The sequence below is a fragment of the Oryza sativa genome, chromosome 3 (genome assembly GCF_034140825.1).
Source record: "Oryza sativa Japonica Group chromosome 3, ASM3414082v1".
In the NCBI taxonomy this organism is placed as follows: Eukaryota; Viridiplantae; Streptophyta; class Magnoliopsida; order Poales; family Poaceae; genus Oryza; species Oryza sativa.
In genome coordinates, this window is record NC_089037.1 from 34977086 (window position 1) to 34999492 (window position 22407).

Below are 22407 nucleotides of genomic sequence, written 5' to 3' on the forward strand. Positions count from 1 at the left end.
TTAAAGGAAGTGCACCAATTTACCAGGCGGTTTGAATCTTCTTGGCCAAGTGGAATCTGAAACTGCGGGATGCGATACTCCTTCATCCTCCAGTGCGTCGCCTTCCCTCTCGGCTGATGGCCGAGCGCGAGCGTGAGGCTGTTCACCCTGCCGATCACCTCGCCGTCGTCGTCGACGACGTCGGCCTCCGCGCTGTTAGACTTCCAGTACCCCACCGCCGTCGTCTTGATCCCCCTCGCCGGCCGGACGCCGCGCTCCTTGTACCGGCTCCTCGGCGAGAACACGTACCACGCCCCGTCCAAGCTCTTCCCGAGGCCAAGATCTCCTGAAAAGAAAACAAGAACTAAGAAGTTATAATCGTGTTCGTCATCAAGAACATTACGATGGAGTGATCATAGGATCGATCGATCCATCTGACCATGGAGTTCGTCTAGGTTCAACTTGCAGACGTCCAATTGCTTGATGACGATGATGTTGGTCGGCATGGCGTCGCGGAGGTTGTATTTTGGTTTGAGGAAGTGGATGATGAGTTCTTGGTCGGTCGGCGTGAACCGCACTCCGGGGATATCGGAGTACGGGGACACCGGCCGATCCGCATCGCCGACATCGCCGTGTCGGGGAACAATGGCGAGAGCGGATGTAGCTGCAGGTGGCTCACCACCGTCGACCACCACCGCTTCCTCCGCGCTGTTCTTGCTGCTCTGGTTGTCATCTTCTTGGTTGACGTCGTCGTTGCGCTGGGCTGTAATGGCGGGAGCGGATGTAGTTGGCTGCTGCTGCTGCTGCGGCGGCGGCGGCGCCGAATGCGCGCTGGATGCGGTGGCGCCGCGGGGTCGGCCGCGGCCCCGGCGAGCGGTGGCGGCGGCGGCGGTGTTGCGGCGTCGGCGCTTGGCAGGTTCTTGCGGCGGCGCGTCTGGAACAACGGCATGGTTGCTGCCAGAGGTGGTGGCGAGCGGCGACGAGTGTACGGGAGCCGCCATGGGATGGCCGCTTCCTACCATGGCCACGCCGTCCGGCTGCTGGTGGTAGTACTGCATTTGCATGGCCGGCGGCGGGAAGAAGCGGCGGCCGGCGACGGCGGGAAGATGATCTTGTTGGTAGGCGTGCCCTGGATTGGCTTGGGAGAAGGTGGTTGGTTGCGGTTGCCATGTACGCTGCTGCTGCGGCGGCAAGGACGAGGAGGAGGAGGAGATCATCGCCGGCGAGGCCGGACTTACCGGCGACGACGTCGATTGCGTGTTTGCAGCGTAGGAGCCCGCCGCCGACGCCGAGTGGTATGGTGAGTAGTGGTTTGCCGGCAGAGGAGCTCGGACGGTGGCCATTGCCGGCGGAGGAGCTTTGGCGGTGGCCGCGGCGACCTCGCCGGCGACAGGGTTGATGGCTGCCATTGCAATGATTCACCGTTTCTCTGACGCCTACCTTTTTTTTTTGGGCTTTTTGGGATACAGTTAAAAAAGTTGTATTGTAATTACAACTCTACAACTCTGTTATTACTTATGATTAGTGTTTTGGGATACGTCTCCAACACTATATATATAACAGGAAAACATTAAATACTGTGATTGGTTCATTTGTGTGGCATTTGCTTGGACCTTTGCGGCTAATGATCTTTACTATCTTCCACATTTTTTCTCTTCTGTTTTTAGGTAATGTATAGTATGGCAGATGCTTCAAATTAAAGATGTGCCCCTCTCTCTTCTATATTAGTCCTCTGTTCCATAAAGTATTTGAGGTGAGTGAAGCCAAATGGCACACAATATATGTTCAGACTAGGATGCCTTTTTTTTTTGTGAGCACAAGATGGCATGAAATACTTATGATGAAATTGGGTTTTGAGTTGAATCATTTTTATATAATGGAATCATATTTCAATATTTTGTGATGCTTCAACTAGAATTTAGTAGTCGAAATCGACATTGGATGTAACAATATGATGGGGTGATTTGTATAAGTGTTCTGTTCGCAAATCCAAATCCTTCCAATGAATCGTGTGAAGTGGTTGGAAATACATTGTACAACACAAAATCTTTACTCCTACACCTATTCTCACCAATACATCGATTCTAATATTTTTAAAATTAAAGAACAACAGTTAGGTTCTTTACTAGATTCCCCCAAAGAAAAATACATGGTTTGATATGATCCGTAGGGTCGATCTTATCGAATGAACCATATCACAAGTTGATCTCCAGTTTTAACGTGTTGTTACCCTAAATTCCTTCGGTTTAGTCTATAGCTGATTTTCTAATTAACAAGTTTTGGTTTCCCACACAATGTCTTTTTTTTTCTCGATTCCATTCAGTCAGCAGACATAAATAGCTCAAGCTAATTTTATTTAAGTGACGTGAATTCTACGTGCACACTTGATCAGCAAAGTCCAAACAATTTCATTGCATAAAATTTCCAAAACATTTTTTCTCCTTACTAGGACCAGTGAGTGAGTGACAATGAACATACAATAGTGGTGTTTTTTTTTCAAAAAAAATAATGCTCGAATTTACATATCGTAAAAAAACACTTTATTTCAAGAAAAGAAACTTGCAATTTATGGGGAAAAAAGATGTAATTCCAAAAAGAAAAAGAAAGTTTGGTAGAGACCAAAAAAAGAAAAAAAAACTCAATAGTAGGGTGAGACGCGTTCATTTGACGCGACCCGCACAAAGGTTGGCTCTCCCTCGTTTCCCTTCCCTCGCATAAATAAAAGCTCGCACCACCGCCACAATCCCTCCTCCTCCCCAACCCATCGCTTCCCCCCTCCACCCGTCTCCTCCGTCTCCGGCGCCGGCGCCGGCGAGCTCGCCCCCCGCGATTCGTGCCCTCCGATCAGGTGACCGGATCCCCCTCCCCTCCCCTTCCTTTCACCCTCCTGGGATCCGAAGTTGTTTTGTCCTTCTCTTTACCCGAGGTGAGATCTAGGCGAGCTCGATTCCGGTGAGGGGGGGCATTTCGCCGAGCGGGAGATCTCTGTGGGTTGCGTTGTCCATTCCTGCGCCGGTGGCGTCGTAGATCCGGCCGCGGATCTCGTGCTCGGCTTTGCAGATCGCGCGCGTTGAGGTCGTAGGGTTACATGGATTTTCGATTGGGAGGTGGATCTGGTGCCAGGCGGGTGGATCTAAGCTGCGTGAACGGGAGGAGGCTGACGTCGCGTTTGCTTGTTGTTTGCAGAGGCGAGGCGGGAGAAGAGATGGGGCTCACGTTCACCAAGCTGTTCAGCCGGCTCTTCGCCAAGAAGGAGATGCGGATCCTGATGGTGGGTCTTGACGCGGCCGGAAAGACCACAATCCTCTACAAGCTCAAGCTCGGCGAGATCGTCACCACCATCCCCACCATCGGTGAGCACCATGCTGCTGCATGTGCACCGCGTCTTGATTTATATCTTATGTATGAGGTTAGGGAAAACCTGATTATTAGCATTCTGATATCATTGGTAGCTAGCTTGAATGAAAACTTCACAAAATAACCAGCAGAATGTAGATAGCAATGTTGAATTGTTTTTTCTTTCATTGGATATCGGTGCTTTAGATGCATGTAGTTCCAAATTAATGCTGGGTAAAGAGGATTCGGATATAGTATTTGTTGTGATGGGTCATGGCAGTACTTGTTAAATTCCCACTTGAATCACATTGCGTGGTAGTATCGGATGCATTTCTTATTTACCATATAGGGCAATTTTGGGTGTCAACAAGAAATCATTGGCATTCCGTAGTTATGATCATTCTGTTAGGATAGTCATTATTCTTCAGTCCGTTGTCCTTTGTGATAACATATCTGTACTTATACGTTTGTTCATTTAGGATAGACAAGGCTCAAAGCCACGCTAGCTGACATTAGCCGGATATGTTATAACAAAGGACAACAGACTGAAGAATAATGACTATCCTATATCTTTTCTGCCGATATCAATAATGACATAACCTTCAGATGCTTGCCAAAAAATTTTTTCTCCGTACTGATTTTACTCCATACACAGGATTCAATGTTGAAACCGTGGAGTACAAGAACATCAGCTTCACCGTCTGGGATGTGGGGGGTCAGGACAAGGTATTATGATGCCATTTCTTTAAAAACTGTGCCCATTATGTGATATTGCTGATTTTCTCAACAGACAAGTTTATATTGTTTAGCATATAGTTTCATTATTTCTTCTGGAAAGTATAGCTTGCCTTTGTTATTTCTTGAAAATCTGCATGCTTTTCTTAAACTGTGTCTTACTCTTGCTTTCATGAAAACAGATCAGGCCTCTGTGGAGGCATTATTTCCAGAACACCCAGGGTCTCATCTTTGTTGTGGACAGCAATGATAGGGACCGTGTTGTCGAAGCCAGGGATGAGCTCCACAGGATGCTGAACGAGGTAAAATTCTTTTGCAATACAACCCCTTATCAAGCAATTAGCACAGGGTAATTTGAAGTTCATTATGAATCATGAAATCACAGCTTGAAACATTTCCAACATATTGTTTTGAACTTGTATATATTTTACTGCTAGGAACATTTTTTTTCTTTTCTTATGTTGTTTCTTAGCTTAAGACTAAGCTCTATGGTCTGGAATTGTTCTTTGCTCATGGAAATTGTTTGTGTTCTTACAATTTACATACTCATTGCAGGATGAGCTACGTGATGCTGTGCTGCTTGTCTTTGCTAACAAGCAAGATCTGCCAAACGCTATGAATGCTGCTGAGATCACTGATAAGCTTGGACTGCACTCCCTTCGCCAGCGACACTGGTACTTACACAACATTAACTGTTCTTTTCTGTAAATTAAGATTATTAGAAGAGCTGCCAGTTTCATTAGCTCGTTTCTGTCCAACCGAAATGCAGCCATGATATTTTACTTTGTATTAACAAGAAGTCTATTTCTGATATTTGGCTTGGTTTTGCTAGTACTCATCTCAACTTCCTGATCTGGCTGACAGGTATATCCAGAGCACTTGTGCTACAACAGGTGAGGGATTGTACGAGGGCCTGGACTGGCTGTCCAGCAACATTGCCAGCAAGGTATGAGGAGTTAAGATTTGTTAATAGAAAAATTGCCCTAAGATCATATTTCTTCTGCCCATTCTTATGGAAGTAACACCATTTTTTGGTTGGCTCGCTCATCTAGTGTGTTTTACGTTCTTTGCAGGCCTAAATTTTAACAAGATTTGCATAAGCTAGGGGAGCTTTGGATGGATCGATGGGTATTTAGGGCTGTGGTTGCTATCCCAATATGTAAGGTGTAATTCCGGAGCTCAATAGTTATTGAGCTTTGGTTATGATTTCACAGTTAAATGGTTTACTGTACTTTGAGCCTTAACATGTTTCTGAATTAAACAGCTATTACATTGAGTTCCGTCGAATTATTCTGCTTTGGGTGGTCCTCCGTCTCTCTCATCTGCCGTATCAGACTATGTATATGTGTACTGCAAAGTACGCGGTACGGCTAATTGTTTCTGTACTCTTCGTTACGGCTAGATGGTTGTCTCGAGGTATTACTCTCGTAGTAAGGGAAGTAAGGGAAAAGATAATAATAGGCAATAAAACTTGTTTGTATGCTTATATAAAGGAGAGAAAAATTCGGACCATCGTTTTGTGAAACGGCATATTTGTAAATAAAAAATAATTTATAAATAAAACTTATATATATATATATATATATATATATATATATATATATATATATATATATATATATATATATATATATATATATATATATATATATATATATATATATATAGGACACTCATATGGGGCACCATGGTGCCCGGGCACCATGGTTTCAAATGCACAAAATCACTCAAATTTTTCAAAATTTTCAAATTGTGAGTATATACCTAGTTATAAGAATTCGATTCATACCTATACCTATCAACAAAACAACTCAAATTTAACTTTATTTCACAATCCATGATTACATACCTAACTAATTATATGTATGGATGCTATATACCTAGAATCAAAATCTAACAAAAACAAGTTCAAATTCAGTTCAAACTTGCTTTCAACTAGTTAGTAAAGTAGTTAATATTAATACCTAAATAATTGAAAAAGTTTCATGCTCATTTGAATTGGGTATATACTCAATTTCAACAATGGTGCCCGGGCACCATGGAGCACCAAACAAATTTACTATATATATATATATATATATATATATATATATATATATATATATATATATATATATATATATGTTCTTAGCGATCTAAAAGCAAAGACTGAAAAATAAACTTCAATAAAAAACTTTTAAAATCAATTTAAATTTAGGATCGAATATTTAAATTTTGGTTGATAAGTATAAGCGAAAAGATAAGACCCATTGGTTCTCATGTAAGAGCTCTCTTACAGCTTTAAAAGCAAAGCTAATCTTATAGTCTTAACATATTGTTCATGCTAATTCTAATATAAGCAGCTATACTATTAAACTTGCTCTAATGCTGTCAAGGCTCACAAATCACGATACTTCGAACGGTTCGTACGTTGAAAACAGAACGTTCTCACAAATCATCTCGCCCCGATCGTTGCCATCTACTAGTACAAAATCCGTACCTGCTTTTTTTTCTTAGCGTTTTAGCGGTACACTGTTTGTCGTGAACTTTTTTATTCCTAGTATTTAAGTAAACTGTTTGTCGTGAGCGCAAGAAGCGGGGGGAAAATATGAAAAATCCGTTGGTACGGAAATAAGGCGAATTAGAAAGATCGATCACAGCAAAATGGGTATACACAGAAGGCCATCATAAACTGTTGCTAACGCAACGGGGGATGCGCAAGAATCAGTAGTTCTCAACACAGAAGAAGCACACCAGTCCAGCAGTAGCGCATGAGGTGCTGGATGCATCAACTGCTCATGGCAGATGTAGCCTTGCGAGCACGTTCGGTTCCTGCCAAGGAAATCCTACATATCTAGCTAGACACAGGTAGTTAATGGCAACTAGAGTTCTGTCCGAATCAGCCGTGTGCTTCGGCGTGGAATGAATCTTGCATGATCGCTGAGCCGCCCAAAAATTGCATCCCCGAACTGCAATCACATCAGCGAGGCCTTCAATAGATGAGTGCACTCGCCACTCCTAAGCTGAGACCTCCGGGTCTTGTTTTTCCGGCTCTTCTGCTTCTGATATTAGTGAGGCTGACTCCGGGTCCTGTTCTTCCTCCTCTTCTGCTGCTGATATTAGTGAGGCTGACTGGATCTTCCCAGCATGTTCCAGCCTCATCAGAATGACTCCCCTGGCACGGAGCAAAACTCAGTCGCAGTCAGAAATAGGAAAAACAAATATAGCTGGTTTGCATGAGAAAATAATTGATGAAACTGAACATACAACTTCTTTAGAGCAATTATTCATACGATGATCGAGCAATTATTCATACGATGATCCACTTTAAATAATCTATGTGGTTTAACACTAGTCTTATTAAAGGGGAGTTAGGATTTGTCCCATCACCTCATGTCTTATTTTCATTCATTTTTTTTATCTTTACCTTTTTTTAATAAACTTATGGTTGTATGTCTTGTGACAAAAAACAGATATAATCCATTTCCATTATCTTAAAAAAATGATGATCTACTTTGGTTTTGAAACACCAAGAAGATAAAGGAAAAATGATGATGATGCTTGACTGTGGAGGCAGAGGCGGTCATTATAGTTCTGCAGAAAACAGTACCGTAAAACATAGAGTAGTTTACCTTGCGGAACGAGACCGGATGGATATATCTTTGACTTTGATTCTGTTTACAGTACCACTCTGGCTAACTAAAACCACCTGTTCGTCACTTTCACCGTCATCTATTATTAAATTCATTAACAAGCAAACATGTTAACATACAGCTTGTATATTGTTGGAGCGACAAATAAAAGAAGCAAGATGTATAAGAAGGCTACCAGTAAGTGAAAATCCAACAACAAATACAGCAGCTAAGCTACAGTCTGGTGGAAGCTGCAAATGAAACAGCACACTGTCAAGTACTCCATCAAAGTCAAAATCATGATTTAACATGTGTCTGAAGTACTTTGCAGACAGACATACATGCTAACATGCATATGCTTTTAGTATGATATAAGAAACTATAAGTTGCACCGTGTAGATCAACATTTCAATAAGAGCTCACAAAGTATTCTGTATCAATAGTACTGATGGATAGTTTCAACGCGTAATATATGAAGATTGGATCAACGTGGTAGAGAAGAAAATCTATTATACCTTGTAGCCTTGCAAGCCCACTCTGTTGAAATTTCCTTGCCGGAATGCATTTAGGGGCACACGCTTCCCAATACCATTATCAGCTATGAAAAGCAGCCATGGCGGACTCAAATCTCTGACTCTAAAGAAGCATTAGTAATTGGAAGATAATTTGGTCAGTACTTTAGTGCAGGAACTACCCAAACCATGCAGACAAACCACACTGGACTTATTAATTGTTGCGAAGCAAGACAATTTCCCAAATATTGGTCTACGTTAACCAGTATATTTTTGGCAGTAAACAGTTGCTTCATCAATTAAATTTTCAGCAGACATGAAATGAATGATGGCCATTTTTCAAGAATGCTAAATTCCTTTAGTCCAGGCATATACTCCCTCCTTCCCTAAATGTTTGACACCGTTGACTTTTTTAAACATGTTTGACCGTTCGTCTTATTAAAAAACTTTTATGAAATGTGTAAAACTATATGTATACATGAAAGTATATTTAACAATAAATCAAATGATACGAAAAGAATTAATAATTACTTAAATTTTTTGAATAAGACGAACGGTCAAACATTTTTAAAAAAGTCAACGGCGTCAAACATTTTGGGATGGAGGGAGTATAATAACTGCACATGATTCTCATATTAAATGTCTTTTAAAAAAATCTGTCACTTTTATCAATTCCATCTGTCTGATGTGCTAAGTCCTAATCACCACTCCAATGTCTGGATGATACAACCTGCTGTAAGTTTCAGGCATGTTATGCGACGTTGCTGGAATTATATCCATGGATGCCATCTTGTCACCTTCCTTTAGCTTCATTGCCAGGACGCCCCTTGTTTTCCTTCCAAGGGCGCGAAGCTGGGACATTGAATAAAGATAAATATACCAAATGAACTATCGCCTATAAGGATAAATACAAAAGGCAAGCAGATAGATTCCCCACTTTCAGTAGATTTGGATATTGCATAGTTAATGAGAAAAGAAGGGGAACAGGAGAGCTCACAATTCATGAACCCACAGAATAAGGATGCATATAATTGTATCCTACCTTGTTGCATGTATTAACTATAACCATCCCATTTTGTGAAGCCAAAGCAACAAGGTCATCATCCCCACAACGACGAACCCACTTCAGCTCATCACCAGGAGCCTAAAGATTTAATACATTAAACTGTTTATCGAAATTCAAAACACCAATATAAATGTGATAAGGAAAATGCGCAAACAAATGAGAGAGTACCAGTTGAATTGAAATGATCCCAGAAGTCCTGATTGCTGAGAAAGCATTAAGAGGAACTTTCTTGATATAACCGTTAACGGTCAGCATCACAAGATACTGATCTTCACCAAATTCATTTACAGGAACGATGGAGGTTATTCTCTCCCCATCGGACAAAGAAAGCAGCTGAACAATGATAAAATCAGAATAATGATCAATATCATCTGGTAAGATACTGTAAAGCAAACTAACATCCATCACTATACCTGTACCAGTGGAGTTCCAGTCGCAGCTCTTGTGCATTCAGGTATCTTATAAGCACGTGCTGAGTATACTATTCCCTTGTCACTGAAGCAAACGACAGCCAACACCATTCAGTTACATGATATCATAAAACAACAAAATGTAACATTAGAACAAGCACATGCAAATGGCATACAATTCTCAACATGCAAAGTATTTGGAGTTTCAACATGCTCTTGGTTGATAGATTGAAATTTATGTACAGTTAATTAGCTGTCACATTTTCAGCTGAGCAGTAAGAAACTTATTAGGATGAACTTTCAGGGGTGTTCATCCCAACATGAATACAGTAACATAATTCACTAGAAACTATATTGTAGCAACTACAGATTTATCTAGTGAGAACTAATTTATAATCTTTACTTAAATCACTTACATTCACCCTCCAGGTTTTGGGAAACAAGAAATATTTTGGCATAGAATCACCTCCATTCTAATATGCTGGTAGATTTAATGATCAGAATGCCTTTCAGACTGCATACCTGAAGTAAAGGACATGATCATGTGTTTGGCAGACAATGAAATCGGATGTATTGTCGTTCATTCGCATCTTTCCAACAGATTTTCCGATCGTTCCCCGGTTTTGTAGATTGAAGGTATTAGGCTTCATACGCTTAACGTAGCCCTTCTCACTAAGAATCTTCAGGTGCCATACATTCCGTCAGGTGAATAGTAGTGATGCAAAAAAAAAAAAAAAGAAGTACCAGAAGCACACATGAATACAGACGTTTCTCACCAAAAGCATTTCCTCATTAGGAATAATATCAAGATCATCAACTTCAGTGCTTGCTGAATCTTCTATGAAAGAACGTCGTGGGGTAGCAAATTTGTTCTTTAAGTCAGTTGCCTCTTGTAAAATAAGCTGAAACACCAGAAGGAAGAGTTAACATATGGCAGTGCGAAAGATATCCCTCAGATAGCAAATCAAATTAGTGTGTCATTAACGGCATTCTTTTTACAAAGCCTATATAGCATTCTTTTTACCCCTTTGGAGAAAAGGTTAAAGATCATCCCTACTATCATAAAGTTTCTATTTAGTTGTCCATTCATCACACCTTAAATAAAGACCACATTAACTTCAGCTCTCGAATAACCACATTAATTTCAGCTCTCAAATAATCTAAACCATCAACCAACCCCTGACCGGCATCATGCATACTTGATTGTTAGCAACTGAACAGGATAACCCCTTCACTATACCCTCTCAATAAGTGCAGTGTTTTTTCTCTAAAAATTACACAAGTAATGTATTAATATCCCCATTCCATATGCATATGGGTGGATTGCCTGGCTAAGAGAAACCGTAGATCTTTTTACGAGAAAAGCAAATATCACTGAGTTAAAAGGGGATGACTGCAAAACAATGTAATCTGTATGCAATATACTGTATAACTGTAGTTCACAAAACACAATGAACCAATGAAGACACATGCACGTCATGCATAAGAGAGAGTAGGTGCCACATGAATAGAGCACAAACAAAAGAAAAACATGAAAAAATAAGTTGAAATCATAGAGCTTAAAATGTCTGACCTGAAAAATAAGCTTCTTGTTAGACAGGAGCTCATTTAACTTGGAGATCTCCTCTGACAAAGATTTAGCTTCGTCAACAAATTTTTTCCGCTGCGATAAATAGAGGCCCGTTCAGCGATTCTAAGTAGGGAAATGGATTTGGCTAACTGTTGCAATAATGAAATACAAAACAGAAACCTCAAGGGAAGTAAGTTTCCTTAGTGTGATATCCAATAGGGCTTCTGCTTGCTTGTCAGACAGACCAAATTCTGCACAATTTAGTTCAGTATAAGATGTACGGACTAGATCTGTCTCAATATCCTAAATGATCAATGAGAATATCTATGTTGTTCATTGTCCCCTCACTTTTAAATAAAATCGCAGGTGATTTAATAATTGCTACCGGGCAAGAACAAACATTCATTTCAGTTAATGAAGAACTGTCCCACATGCGATTGCTCCGTTTCATCATGAAAAAGATAAAACATCAATGGGACTCTTCCAATGAGCCATGAAAGCTTTAGATAAAAAAAAAAATCCTTTAAGCAACCATGTTCTTTAAATTCCCCAAATAACAAATGGCGAAGGAGTTTTAACCGATAAATATATGTTGGAAACCATCAAAACCACATTTAGAAGGTTATATAAAAAATCTCACAAACAACTAAGATGATATTTTTCAGATATGAAATTGACCAATGGCAAAAAAAAAAAAAAAACGAACAGTGTATTCCCTTCACCATTTGTTAAGTTCATACCTCACAAATGAGGTTGAGTTTGCTCTTGAAATTTCATAGGAATCTTCCCTATATATGAGAGCTTTTTTTAGTCTTCTATGCAAAAGTTTTCAAGTTTCCACCACATATTTTCCCATGTTGAACATCATTAAAAGTTGAAAGGAAATAAACACAAATGCTAAAAATCAATCAATAAAATATAGAAACAATACATGGAGGAGCAGTGGCCTTTCTAGTTGTCAGACTTATCCAGAGATCAAATTTACATTTTCTTATATTCTCAATTTTTCATATATTTCTTAAGCTACTACAAAATTAACCCAGTCCAAAATGCTAATTAGTGTTCTTCAAAGGAAAAAAGGCATATACTGAAGGCATAACCATGCAGCTTTTGACTGTGCAATTTAATGTAAAATTATAGTATCTTGAACCCCAGTTCTAGAAATCTAATGAAAAAAAAGAGATGCGCTTCTTTTAAGCTATCTCGCTGTACAGCTGCAAGCTAAAGCTAACCTAAGTGAAATTTTAGGTGCCAATTTAGTAGAAATATATAGCTGAGGTCTTCAAGAGAACTAAAGAGGGCACAACTACAACGTTGAGCAATTTATATAGATTGAGACATTCACTTCACCAAAACATCTTAATCTGGCTAAAATTACATAAACCTGCAGAAATAGAGCTGGAAGACATTACCCTTGATTAAAGATTCTCTTGCCATTGCATGATTGGATGTTCCTCTTATTATTTGGATAACAGAATCCAAATTGTCAAGACCAATAACAATGCCCTGCAGGAAGAAGAAAATTAGTCATCAACCTTTCAATGGACAAACAAGTTAACAGATCTAAACCTATTTACCTCAACGATATGTTTCCTTTCCAGAGCTTGTGAAAGCTTAAATCTTGCACGCCTTTCAATAACAGAACATCTGAAGTCAATGAATGCCTAAAGCAGAAGTTTAAAAGGGGAATTAGATCCAAAGCTCATGAGCAATTGAGCAGACAAATATTTTATGGTAATAATTAGTGAAAGTTGTATAAAGAAACAAGTACAGCAGGGCACAAAAAAAACACATAAGAAAGGCAAGGGCTAGATGTTATTGTGTGTGAAGAGGATAATCTCAGTACAATACCAAAGGTTTTTGTTTGAATTATGAAACCATTTATCAATATATGTGCATCCACAATGACAAGCTTGCTTCAATGAGTATGAAGGACCTTTTTTACTATTTCATACAATTAATAAGGGCCATTGGTGTTCATAAAAAAAACGGCACAAAAGCAATCTTAAGAGTTCAGACCTCCAGTAGTACAGCCAAACCAAGTGAGATTAAATATTGTGCCCTTCCATTTAGCCAAAAACATTGCAGTAGACTGTAGGGTGTGAGTGTGAAGTGGGATAGGATGATCAATTGCAATTTGAGGGGAAAACAACATATACACTCTGATGCAATAGACAAAGAAACAAATGGAGACACTGAATGGTGTGGGCGAGGATAGATCCATATCAGAGTAGATGAATATAACAGCACCTGAAGAATTTCCTTCAGTCCCATCAATTTTGGCTGCCCATCAAGGATACTGAAAATTCAAGAAAAAGATATGCATAATTTGGAAACAGGTAAACTAAACAGCAGTCTGGAAATGGCAGCAAAAAAGAAAGTATATGTATAATCACAAGTTTATAATGGCCTCAACCAAGTATAGCAAGGTCAAACATGCAAACAAATAGACCAAGATCTCCACAGGGATGAAATAAATGCTTGAATTGACGATGGTTCCTCTAAAATTGGTTCATCTGCTCAATATACAATAGCTTGGCATATTTCAGTCCAAATCTTTAGAATGGTTGCAACTCTTGGTTCAATGGCAAAAGAGATCACCAGAAGTTCAGACATTCAAATCATGCATTGACTATAGGTTTAAGTGGCAAATATTATGGTATTTGTACTTCCATTTGAAAAGAGGTGTTTGCATCAAACAAAATCTCTGTACCCATTAGCTGTTTTAATTTTCTTCCAAAGTGCACGGAAATGATGTTTTCCGTAGCTAAAAGATTAAAATGGTCATACAGCTCCTTAGTTTCAGTGTTTCAGCAGTTTTATCTTCATAACGTTAGTCTAAAGATTCAAATTGATACAACTTAGTTCATAATGGCAGTTCTGTAAAAACTGCTAGGCATGCCAAATCAAAGCAAACAAATATTTTCAAGCTTCCCACGTGTTTATCCTAAAAATCGTATTTGTCACCAAAAATATTCTGAAATGGAACTTTAGAAGTTGCAGCTGCCCTTTTCTTTTACCAAATAACTCAAGCAACATACTCCATTAGGATGAGGGCTCTGTTTCAAAGCCAAAGTCCAAAGAAAGGAAATTATAGAGAATGAACTTATGCCTTATTTCAAGGAGAACAGTCACATCTAACAAGCACGAGCGGTATCGAGCGAGTACTTGTGGGATACATTAAAACAGTTTCATGAGAAAGATTTAAATTAATATCCTAAATCCTGAATATTTACATTGGCTGAAATTAACAACATTAAAGAAATCAAGCAGAGAAACGGGGCTTATAGTTTTATTGATCAAAGCAGACCAGTCCTACAGTAAACACCATAATTTCAGAAAGGGGCAACATGAACAACGACCCCCCTCCTTTTTTGCCACAGAACACACAACAAACTGTCCTAAAATCATTGGTTGTACAAGTGATTAGGAGCATACTTACGCTACCATGTTGCAGCTAAAACTAGATTGCAGAGCTGTATGACGGTACAAGTTGTTCAGAACTATGGCAGGATCTGCACCTCTTTTCAGCTACAATAGCATGCAAGAGAAAATTGTGGATTCCAGTATTCCACATAAACAAGAAGATAATTAGTATCACTGGAGCTTGCTATGTTCAGTCTAAATCCTGGCAAAGATAAGCTCAACATAAACAATACAGATTAAAACATAACAGTACAAACCTCTATTACTACACGCATTCCAGAGCGATCACTTTCGTCCCGAATATCACTGATGCCTTCTAATACCTGGACTTGAGAATATTAACAAAATAATAATTGCTGGTGTTTTGGTTGCAACAGTACAAATAACCTGATAACAGGATCACATTAAGTGCATGCGAGAAAAAATATCTAGCTTAAATATAAAATTATTGTTAGAATAATCTAAGTTAGGTCTAAAGCACCCACAGAAAGAATATAATCTACATTGTTTTCATCTTTTGCAACTACCAGCTATCAAATGAGAGATTCCACTAATGATGCCCCAAATGAAATTACCTTTTCTTCAACAAGCTCAGCTATCCTTTCAACAAGAGTGGATTTATTCGTTTGGTATGGAACCTGCATTTAAGCTTACAAAATTACAACCAACAACATGGTCCCTTATAACCAAATATCAAAATGAACATAAAAATGTAGCTCAGAATTCCAGCATAATAGAACCTCTTTAATTATAATGGCAGAGCGTTTGCTTTTCACATCAATTGTTTCGATGTCAGTTTTGCCTCTCATAACAACTCGACCACGCCCAGTTTTATAGGCCTCCAAAATACTATTTGAGCAGAAAATATTGACAAACATGGAGTTAGTGGCTTAATGCTGAGATAATAAAGCCTTAATAAATCCAAGGAAAATAATTACATACCCTTGATTTCCCACGATTGTCCCTCCTGTAGGAAAGTCAGGTCCAGGCATGCATTCTAGTAGTTCTTGGAGCTGGAGACAAGAGATTGAAAAAAAAGTTGCAAATAAGACAATGATTCTACAAGCTTAGAAACCAAAGAAATAATAGAATTTCAATGAATTAAAAATGTATGAACAGTCCACTCTAGTGGATCTAATAATTCATATCATCACAGCATAAATGAGAATCATTTTTGTCGATTCAAAATATCAAAGCATCAAACACTGGATTGAATGACTAATCGAATGTATCTTAAGTGATGTACCAAAGTTGGAAAATTATTTAGCACAACATAATTTGAAAAATCCTTTAACATTAGAAATGTTCTAGAGACTTTCTTAACCAATGTGTAAACGCTATGCATTTTAGTTTCACCAAAGAAGATTTTCTAGCTACTAGGGTCAATTATGAAGAGGGTTTCCAGAAAAATCCAAATACAGCAAGTAAGCACCACAGGTTGGTCAATATACACACAGTAAATAGCTGCAACAGCAAGCATACAGAGGAGGAGCAACATATTGTCAATATCTTCTCCAGTTGTTACAAAGAGTCATTTGATGCAATGAGCTACAAATGAGTGATAGTCAACACATTAATCATTGCATGTATACTTCCAAGCCTTTGTCTATGAGCAGAAGCAAGCAATATGACCACATCTTTGCCATGTTCTTTTTTTATTTAAATGAGGACAATTTTGTTGCCATCAACCAATGATAAGAGCTTATTGCAGGATCATTTATCCTATACGATCCTACTAAAAGATAAACAACAAATGAAACCAATGATAAAATACTCACAGTAGCTTCAGGGTTTTCAATCATAACAGAGAGCACATCAACAAGCTCACCCAGATTATGAGGAGGAATATTTGTTGCCATTCCAACCTAAGACAATAACATATAAGAAACAATCATATCCAGGGCAACACTTTTAGCATAAATAGATTCCTAACGAGAAGTATAGAAGGACGCATACTGCAATTCCAGAAGAACCGTTCAACAATAGAGATGGAACACGAGCTGGCAACAGAGAAGGCTCTTTCTGTGAATTATCAAAGTTTGGGACGAAGTCAACCTGTCCAATGATAAAAATGGCATCAATGTCCAAGAAAAAGAAGCAACCTGAACAATAACAATGCGAAGAACAAAAAATAAAGTGAAAGACAAATATATACTGTATTCAACTCCAGATCAGTCAGGAACATGGCTTCTGTTAGTGACTGCAAAAGAATTAGATGATCCATCAGATTTTTGGTGAAAAAAGAGGAACTAATATAAAATAAATTACAACTATGAGAAATAGTTAATGTGCATCCTTGGACATATAAACACAAAAATCATTTGAATAAAATTCCCCAAAATATTTTTTTCTGCATATGTCATTATCCTCCCTTCTTTCAGATATGTTGTGACATTCTACATCACAGAACAGTGAACAGTAAAGGCATACTAGCAAGCATGATAAAAAAAACACATCTGGCCAATCAAGAATGAAGAGCATATCTTTAGGTGCACGGTGCCTACAAAGAAGAACTTTATGGTACTAAGGGTGTGCTTTAGTACAATAAATTTTAATTTATATTTTCAACCAGATAATATTAAAAAATGGCTGTAAATTGTGGGGAGAGCAAGGAAATATAATTCATATCATTCAACCTCTTGAATTTTTACATATAAAAATATATATAATTGCATGGTGAAGGGTTAATTGCTACATAAAAATTATGAAGATTAAATGCTTTTTCTTTAAGAAAATCTCTACATAGATAATATAGAGGATTGGAAGAAAAACTAAAACCAAACATATAAAAGATAAAACTTTTTTTAGCAACTGCACCTATGTTTTACAATGTTTATGTTAGTCCAATCACACCATGTGCTCTCACTAAGAAGACACCAAAGTGTTAATGGCATTGAAGCATACATACCCCTGTCAAATGGCATACCCATACTCTTTTGCGGCATTAAGGTAGGGGTAGAGAGTGGAAATATTGTCGTAACTACATGATCTGTTCCTCAATAGACTTAAAGTTTTAACGATGCTTTCCTCAATAGAGTTAAAAGTTTTAACGATGCTTCCTAAGAAATGGTTTATGTTACGAAACAGAGGTCAATATTTTTAAAGAAAAGAACACAAGGTAAAACCGGTAATGAAGGACTAGGTTTGGTTTCATATCACAAAGGAAAAGAAACAGATTAAGAAATTTTCTTAATGAACATTTAGATCAGTGAATTACAGACTATCATCTTGTAATATCTAAAGCTAGAGCTGCTATCTGAACATACAGGCTATGTTCAATCATAAATGCTTATGGCCTATGAAGAATGTGAGGAACTAAATACAAAGGGCAAGCCATTCATGAAACCTTAGGCAAGACAAATAATTCAAGATTCAAGGTGCTTGCTCAATAACAACATATAGATGAAATAGAACCTACATCCAAGCGGCACTCTGTATATCGCATTGCGGCAGGAGGATCAGCATCTATGGAACCAAAATTTCCATGACCTTGAACAAGTGGATACCTCATTGAGAAGTCCTGCAAGATTATGTGAAATAAAATCTCTGTAGCTTAGCAAATATCATATAAAGCTGCCACATGACATGGTAAATTTAATGCATGTAATGATGAACAAGAAAAATAAAAGGTCCTTTTTTTATGTGTATTTGAATGGTATAATGTACTTTAGAATGCTGTCCAAAAAACTATCGGCTCCAAGTCATGAATGTTTAAGTTGCGACATACAGCAAATATGCAGTTTAAAGCGAATATGCCAGCATTTGTGTATTGGGCAGATCACAGACCTAAACAAAAAGTGGCACATACAGAGTATGGCATTCTTGTAAAATAAGAAACTGGACAAGGTGACCCATGATATAACTATAACTATCTATGCCACCATGCTTTGATGGGAGGAACTGATACAGTTTTTCATATCTAGTTCAGAAATGGAAAATGAAGAATATATAACCACAGAAGGATATATTAACATAATGCATCCAGGGCATGTTACCTGAGCCATCCGTACTAAGGTTTCATATACGGCCGAATCTCCATGTGGATGGAACTTACCTAGTACCTGCAAGAGTTAGGAATAGTTCATACTCCTAAAAGACTCACACACAAGCTACAATATTATTCAAGAATGTACACAGGATCCTCCCTTCCCCAACACCGTGGCACCGCCACAAAACACGAAAAATATATGTTCAAACGTCCCACAAGGAGCAACAGATACAAGTTCCTTATTGCATACCTCACCGACAACCCTTGCACATTTTCTGAATGGTCTACGGGATGCAAGACCCATCTCATGCATAGCATAACTACAGAAGAATCAAAGAAGTTCACCCAGTCATACAAATAATTCGGAGTTTGAATAATTAGTCATGTGTCCAGAAAATAAGTTCAGAATGAGATCTCAAGACAATAAGCATCTTACAACGCGTCACATAAAGGAGATAGAGATGTTGCATAAACCAGAAATAGTTTGAGATGGGGATTAATTCAACTAACAAATCCAGGGCACAACAGCGCCTATTTATTTTGTTGGAAAGGGACAGATTAATTTTAAAAACTTTTGTGGACAGCTATGTTGTACAGAGTTATTTGACAAACTGATAGTAAACCATTCAATTACTTAGCTTAACTACCAAGAGTGATCAGGAAAGCACTAGTTCACTTCTAAAATGGAAGTATGCTGTGGAACAATGACTTACTAGGCACGCTAATATTCCCACCGTGGTCAGCGACCATCACAACTTCATAAGGCATCTACCACAAAGAGGCAAATGCAAGATCCATGTCTAACTAGATTCAACAATGACCACATCGATCCAGCATATGATAGTGAGAATAGCCACCAAAATCATGTCGAACCATTTGATATCTATATAGCATTTGTTTGTGCATGTAACCAAAAAACATTTGCTGCACAGCTTATCCTTGTTTTCCAACCTAAATCACTACTTCCTCCGTTTTATATTATAAGACTTTCTAGCATTGCCCACATTCATATATATGTTAATGAATCTATACATATATGTGTGCCTAGATTCATTAACATCTATATGAATGTGGGCAATGCTAGAAAGTCTTATAACCTGAAACGGAGGTAGTATATGAATTGGAGCATGTCCTCCTTACAGCAAAAATATGCTGTTTGGGCCACAACTCTAAACATTTCTCTCACTATATATATAGCCTACTTACTTCCTAGTTCCTACCCAACCCTGCGGTGTACTGTGTACAACATGTGGCCAAGACCAAACTGCCAAGGGAATTGCAAAAACTGCTCAAATGTATCTTATAATTTTTAAACGAGCTTAATAGAAGGCACATCCCTAAACCAAACAGATTCGACCAACTTCGGTGTATAGATGCAAAGCGAACAATCCAGGAAAAATAAAGGGAGAGAGCTCACAGTATCCTGCGGTGCACTGGCTTGAGCCCATCTCGGACGTCGGGGAGCGCGCGGCCGAGCAGCACCGACATGGCGTAGGCCATGTACGCCTCGGTGGCCTCCTTGTGGAGCTCCACGGGCACCACCCGCTCCTTCACCGCCGCCCCGCCCTCACCCGCCGCCGCCCGCTCATCGCGGCCCGCGCGGAGGGGCTGCACGGAGCGCGAGCCGTCCGAGGAGGAGGATGAGGAGGAGAGGAAGCGGACGGCGGGGACGGCCACGACCGCGGCGCGGCGGCGGGAGGCCGCAGCGGCCGCCGCGAGGAGGGACCCCGTGGGGCCCCACAGGAGGCGCGGGAGCGGCAGCCGGAGCGCCGCCGAGAGAGCCATCGGGGGGGCGGGGGATGGACGCGGCGGCGGCGGAGGGAAGCTAGTGCGACATTGGGAAGGAGGGAGAGAAGGGTTTTGCGAGGGTTTTGGTTTTGGATTGGGGAGAGAGAGATGGAATGCGAATGACACGGAGGCGGAGAGCTCGTGGGGTTGAGACTTGAGAGAGAAGAGAGAGGAGAGGGGGATGAAGCGGATGGAAGCCAAGGTGGAGGTGGATGGATGGGATGGTCCGATGGGTTGGGACGTGGTTGATCCAACGGCTGTCTTTTGACGCTTCGCTGTCACGCACGAACTGCCTGGGGCTGGGGGTCGCCGTGCACTGGAGATGGGCTGGGCTGTTACCCGCTTCTCGGGCTGGAATTCACGGCCTGTATGGCCTGCGAAACAGGAGAATTCGTAGCTCAAGGGGTTTTTTTTTTTAATGGAACCAGTACAAGAGTGTGCTTTATCATTGAATATAGTAGGAGAAAAATATAATCCCTAGAGGTAAAGAAAAGGCAAGAACCAAAAATTATACACTATACAAGGTGCGGGATAAGCTCGCGCAATCTCTTGACACCCGCTAATGCCCATGTGGCAGCCTCCTCTTTTATTTTTGCAATGAGGTACACTGTTGTGGTCTCCTTGTGCTCAAAGATTCACCGGTTGTGTTCCTTCTATATTTCTCAAACAACAAGGAGGATCGTAGCTCAAGGGTTAATCAGTTATAATCCTGTTTTCCTTGTGTGGCCTGCGAAACATGAGAATTTTTTTGGAAAATTCTAGACTAGGCAATGGGATAGTCTAGATGATGGAAAATTGGTTAATCCTGTAGCTCAAGGGTCTGTTTGAATGATCCCTGACTTCGTGACATTTTTATAATGAAGTTCAGCATGCTATTACTGTTGTAGTTTTTCAGCGGCAAAGAAACTTGAACAAACTTACTACTCCGTATAACAAAATAACTCTATACAAATTGGCTTAAAATGTGTTTACATGACATGTGGAACCAAACAAATACGATAGTTTAGCTCCATGCAAAACACAACACCGTGGGTAGACTGAATATCTACAGTTAAAGGGTTAATTGGATACGTGCCATTAAAAATTTGCCGATTTTAAAAAATATGTCATCAATATTCACATATTTAGAACCATGTCATTATAATTTTGCACATATTCAAGATATGCCACTCTTTACTTCTTTAGATGCATTTCCAATAAATTTTGGACCAAACTGCCCTTCTCCCTTCTTCCTTCATCCCCTTCCTCCCTTTTTCCCGCTCGACGACGGCGATGGAGCAGCATCGAGGAGTGGCAGGAACAGTGGGGAACAGCAACGAGGGGACGGCGGCATGAGTAGCAGCGGGCAGCAGCAGGGAGCAACGGCGGAGCGAGCGGCCAGCGGCGTCCAGATCCGACGCGAAGAAGGGGTCGTGGCGGCGGCAGCAGGACAGGGGTCGCGGCGGCGACCTGGTGGGCTCAGCAGCTGGGTTTGGCGGCGGGACAGCGGTCGCAGCGGGGTTTGGCGGCTCATCTGTGCACCGCCGGAGATGAGAAGGCCGGCATCTGCAATCGCTCCGCGCGCCTGCCCACGGATGCGGACGCGCCGCCACGGCCCAAGACGTTCTTCCGCTCCCTCTCCGTTGGTAGCGGCGGCGGTGGCAGCAAGAACGTGATGTCATGGCCGTTCTCAACCTCGCCGTCACCATCGCTGCATTGGGTGTCGAGGTACTCATCGGCGACGAGATGGAGGAGGAAGCTATTGGATCGGAGGAGGCGATGGTGGCTCGTTGGGTAGTTGCGGGCGGAGTGAGGCTTTCCTTTGTCGTCGTCACCGCCCAGGGCTCCTCGTGGCGAGGAGAAGCAGACGGATCTGGGATGCCATCGTCGGTGTGGAGCTCCATCGCTGGTCACGCTTGTCGCCGTCATCGTCGGACTACAGCTGGCTCCAGCGAGGGAGGCCGGACCCGCGGCTCCCAGCGAGGGAGACCGGACCCGCGGCTCCCG

General features: G+C 40.4%; 2 protein-coding genes across 4 annotated transcripts; one reads left to right on the forward strand and one right to left on the reverse strand.

The window, feature by feature from the left end:
• Positions 1-2627: 2627 nt before the first annotated feature.
• Positions 2628-5561, forward strand: LOC4334545 (ADP-ribosylation factor 1-like). 2 transcript variants are annotated; one of them, NM_001418885.1, is made up of 7 exons: positions 2628-2827; positions 3166-3332; positions 3971-4041; positions 4233-4352; positions 4606-4724; positions 4915-4996; positions 5124-5561. In NM_001418885.1, exons 2-7 carry the CDS (start codon positions 3185-3187, stop codon positions 5127-5129), a joined length of 546 nt encoding a protein of 181 aa, NP_001405814.1. In that variant the 5' UTR covers positions 2628-2827; positions 3166-3184; the 3' UTR covers positions 5130-5561. The 2 variants fall into 2 exon arrangements, with proteins under 2 accessions (NP_001405814.1, XP_025880009.1); XM_026024224.2 differs by having other exon boundaries at positions 2651-3054; positions 5124-5340.
• A 1139-nt stretch (positions 5562-6700) lies between these two features.
• LOC4334546 (probable DNA gyrase subunit A, chloroplastic/mitochondrial) lies at positions 6701-20553 on the reverse strand. 2 transcript variants are annotated; one of them, XM_015777470.3, is made up of 27 exons: positions 20051-20553; positions 18884-18953; positions 18641-18706; positions 18064-18165; positions 16801-16845; positions 16602-16700; positions 16424-16510; positions 15588-15658; positions 15386-15494; positions 15221-15283; positions 14903-14968; positions 14662-14750; positions 13470-13518; positions 12797-12883; positions 12632-12725; positions 11400-11470; positions 11223-11312; positions 10417-10551; positions 10172-10329; positions 9653-9734; positions 9408-9572; positions 9216-9317; positions 8904-9025; positions 8177-8297; positions 7858-7912; positions 7662-7761; positions 6701-7204 (listed from the first exon to the last, which is right to left on the reverse strand). In XM_015777470.3, the coding sequence occupies exons 1-27, from the start codon at positions 20416-20418 to the stop codon at positions 7048-7050; spliced, it is 2823 nt and encodes a 940-aa protein (XP_015632956.1). In that variant the 5' UTR covers positions 20419-20553; the 3' UTR covers positions 6701-7047. The 2 variants fall into 2 exon arrangements, with proteins under 2 accessions (XP_015632956.1, NP_001405824.1); NM_001418895.1 differs by having other exon boundaries at positions 6716-7204; positions 10426-10551; positions 20051-20533.
• Between the last annotated feature and the right edge of the window lie 1854 nt (positions 20554-22407).

Excerpts from the sequence above, each read along its gene's own strand:
- LOC4334545 (NM_001418885.1), top strand. The coding sequence starts at position 3,185 with ATGGGGCTCACGTTCACCAAGCTGTTCAGCCGGCTCTTCGCCAAGAAG. Across the intron at positions 4,042-4,232 it reads ATGTGGGGGGTCAGGACAAG|ATCAGGCCTCTGTGGAGGCA; the intron begins GTATTATGATGC and ends TCATGAAAACAG. Across the intron at positions 4,353-4,605 it reads TCCACAGGATGCTGAACGAG|GATGAGCTACGTGATGCTGT; the intron begins GTAAAATTCTTT and ends TACTCATTGCAG.
- LOC4334546 (XM_015777470.3), bottom strand. The coding sequence starts at position 20,418 with ATGGCTCTCTCGGCGGCGCTCCGGCTGCCGCTCCCGCGCCTCCTGTGG. Across the intron at positions 9,573-9,652 it reads CTGGAACTCCACTGGTACAG|CTGCTTTCTTTGTCCGATGG; the intron begins GTATAGTGATGG and ends ATCATTGTTCAG. Across the intron at positions 8,298-8,903 it reads ATGCCTGAAACTTACAGCAG|AGTCAGAGATTTGAGTCCGC; the intron begins GTTGTATCATCC and ends ATGCTTCTTTAG.